This window comes from Penaeus vannamei, chromosome 13 (assembly GCF_042767895.1).
Source record: "Penaeus vannamei isolate JL-2024 chromosome 13, ASM4276789v1, whole genome shotgun sequence".
In the NCBI taxonomy this organism is placed as follows: domain Eukaryota; kingdom Metazoa; phylum Arthropoda; class Malacostraca; order Decapoda; family Penaeidae; genus Penaeus; species Penaeus vannamei.
In genome coordinates, this window is record NC_091561.1 from 17,314,738 (window position 1) to 17,317,237 (window position 2,500).

The 2,500-nt window shown below is 55.1% G+C and overlaps 1 protein-coding gene across 1 annotated transcript in view; it reads left to right on the forward strand.

Moving 5' to 3' along the window:
• Dhc93AB (Dynein heavy chain at 93AB) overlaps nt 1-2,500 on the forward strand; it is a 92,173-nt gene that overhangs the window by 21,747 nt on the left and 67,926 nt on the right. Inside the window, exons 32-35 of the mRNA XM_070128528.1 lie at nt 229-370; nt 500-625; nt 1,146-1,253; nt 1,379-1,557. Coding sequence (XP_069984629.1) covers nt 229-370; nt 500-625; nt 1,146-1,253; nt 1,379-1,557 — 555 coding nt within the window. The remainder of the gene's footprint in view (nt 1-228; nt 371-499; nt 626-1,145; nt 1,254-1,378; nt 1,558-2,500) is intronic.

Genomic DNA, 2,500 nt, shown 5'->3' on the forward strand with positions numbered 1-2,500 from the left:
ATACATAGATACATGCACATGTGTATGTGTATATATGTGTGTGTGCGTATGAGAAAGATAGATAGATAGAGAGAGAGAGAGAGAGAGAGAGGGAGAGAGAGAGAGAGAGAGAGAGAGAGAGAGAGAGAGAGAGAGAGAGAGAGAGAGAGAGAGAGAGACAGACAGACAGACAGACAGAGAGGAGAGATGATATTTCTCCGTCTGACTATTCTTTTCCCCCCTTTTTAGGCATCTCACCAAGTTGTTCGACAGCATTGCCATCCTCAAGTTCGCCGAGGGCGAGGACAGCGCCGCTACCACGGCAGTCGGGATGACGGCCAAGGACGGCGAGTTCGTCCCTTTCTGCAACAGCACCAACTGTGTCGGACCCGTGAGTAGCAGCAGTCTGACGTCACAGCACGTTCGCCACTGAAGTATCTAATGCTCGTGTAAAAAGAATTGACGATTGCCCTTCGACGCAAAATGCCGAGCATTTTAACAGCCCTTTGTCACGCCCTAGGTGGAGAAGTGGCTGATGAGCGTCCTGCAGATGATGCGCGCCACCGTGCGGGCGCGGCTTACCGACGCAGTGGCGGCCTACGAGGACCGCCCTCGAGAGCAGTGGGTCGACGACTACCCGGCGCAGGTGAGGGCGTGCCCGGAAGGCTAGAGTCTGTTATAATTCCCGTTTTTTCAGACATACTGTGAAGTTCTTTTTTTCAAAGACTTAACCATACAGCATTCGGCAAAAATGAAAATAAGTTTTGGCAACACCGTCCGTAGTTTCTCTGAATCCATTCGCTTTCGAAGGTTTTTGTCCGTCCCTTCTCCCATTTCGCTCGGGTTTCGCCAATTGAACCGAACCGATAGGGACTCGTCCCTCCGTAAATTCCTGATCATGTCGTTGAGGACCTGTTGTGATTGTCTATGAAATGTTCTTGAATCGAAGTTATTAACACATGCTATGGATTAGCCCAATCTGTAAGGATTTATGTTTATATTTAGACTCATATCAAAAGATAAAATAAGATCAACTAAAACAAATCCTCAACTGACTCCCAAGTCAAAACAACCGTACGATGAAATCAGATCAATGGAAAACTGCGAAACTAAATGGCGTTGACCATCTTCCAAGTCGTTCTAACGCGACTTTCCTTTGCAAACAGGTCGCTCTCACAGGCACACAGATCTACTGGACCGTGGAAGTGACCGCTGCGTTCGCTCGTCTAGAAGAAGGCTACGAAAATGCCCTTAGAGATTACTACCGCAAGCAGGTGAGGATAGGAGATATTTTGTACATGCTATGTGTAAAAATTGAAAAATCACGTATAGTTCATAGCGTAGTGATTATTGATAGGCAATTAAGCAATACAATACATTTCGTTCTGTTGACCTGTAGGTACAACAGTTGAACGCGCTCATCTCCCTCCTGCTGGGGGAGCTGACGCGGCAGCAGCGCCAGAAGATCATGACCATCTGCACCATCGACGTCCACGCGCGAGACGTGGTCGGGAGGCTCATCAGCGGCAAGGTGGAGTCGGCGGCGGAGTTCGCGTGGCAGTCGCAGCTCCGCCACAGGTGAGTCACTCCCTCGCCCTGGGTGAGTCACTGCTTCGCCCTGGGGGAGTCACTCCCTCGCCCTCGGGGAGTCACTCCCTCGCCCTGGGTGAGTCGCTCCCTCTCCCTGGGTGAGTCACTCCCTCGCCCAAGATAAGTCACTCCCTCGCCCTGGGTGAGTCGCTCCCTTTCCCTGGGTGAGTCACTCCCTCGCCCTGGGTGAGTCACTCCCTCGCCCTGGGTGAGTCACTCCCTCGCCCAAGATAAGTCACTCCCTCGCCCTGGGTGAGTCACTCCCTTACCCTGGGTGAGTCACTCCTTCGCCCTGGGTGAGTCACTCCCTCGCCCTGGGTGAGTCACTCCCTCAACCTGGGTGAGTCGCTCCTTCTCCCTGGATGAGTCACTCCCTCGCCCTGGGTGAGTCACTCCCTCTCCCTGGGTGAGTCACTCCCTCGCCCTGGGTGAGTCACTCCCTCGCCCTGGGTGAGTCACTCCCTCTCCCTGGGTGAGTCACTCCCTCTCCCTGGGCGAGTCACTCCCTCGCCCTGGGTGAGTCACTCCCTCGCCCTGGGTGAGTCACTCCCTTACCCTGGATGAGTCACTCCCTCGCCCAGGATAAGTCACTCCCTCGCCCTGGGTAAGTCACTCCCTCGCCCTGGGTGAGTCACTCCCTCGCCCTGGGTGAGTCACTCCCTCGCCCTGGGTAAGTCACTCCCTCTCCCTGGGTGAGTCACTCCCTCGCCCTGTGTGAGTCACTCCCTTACCCTGGGTGAATCACTCCCTCGCCCAGGATAAGTCACTCCCCCGCCCTGGGTTAGTCACTCGCTCGCCCTGGGTGAGTCACTCCCTCGCCCTGGGTGAGTCACTCCCTCGCCCTGGGTGAGTCACTCGCTCGCCCTGGGTGAGTCACTCGCTCGCCCTGGGTGAGTCACTCGCTCGCCCTGGGTGAGTCACTCCCTCGCCC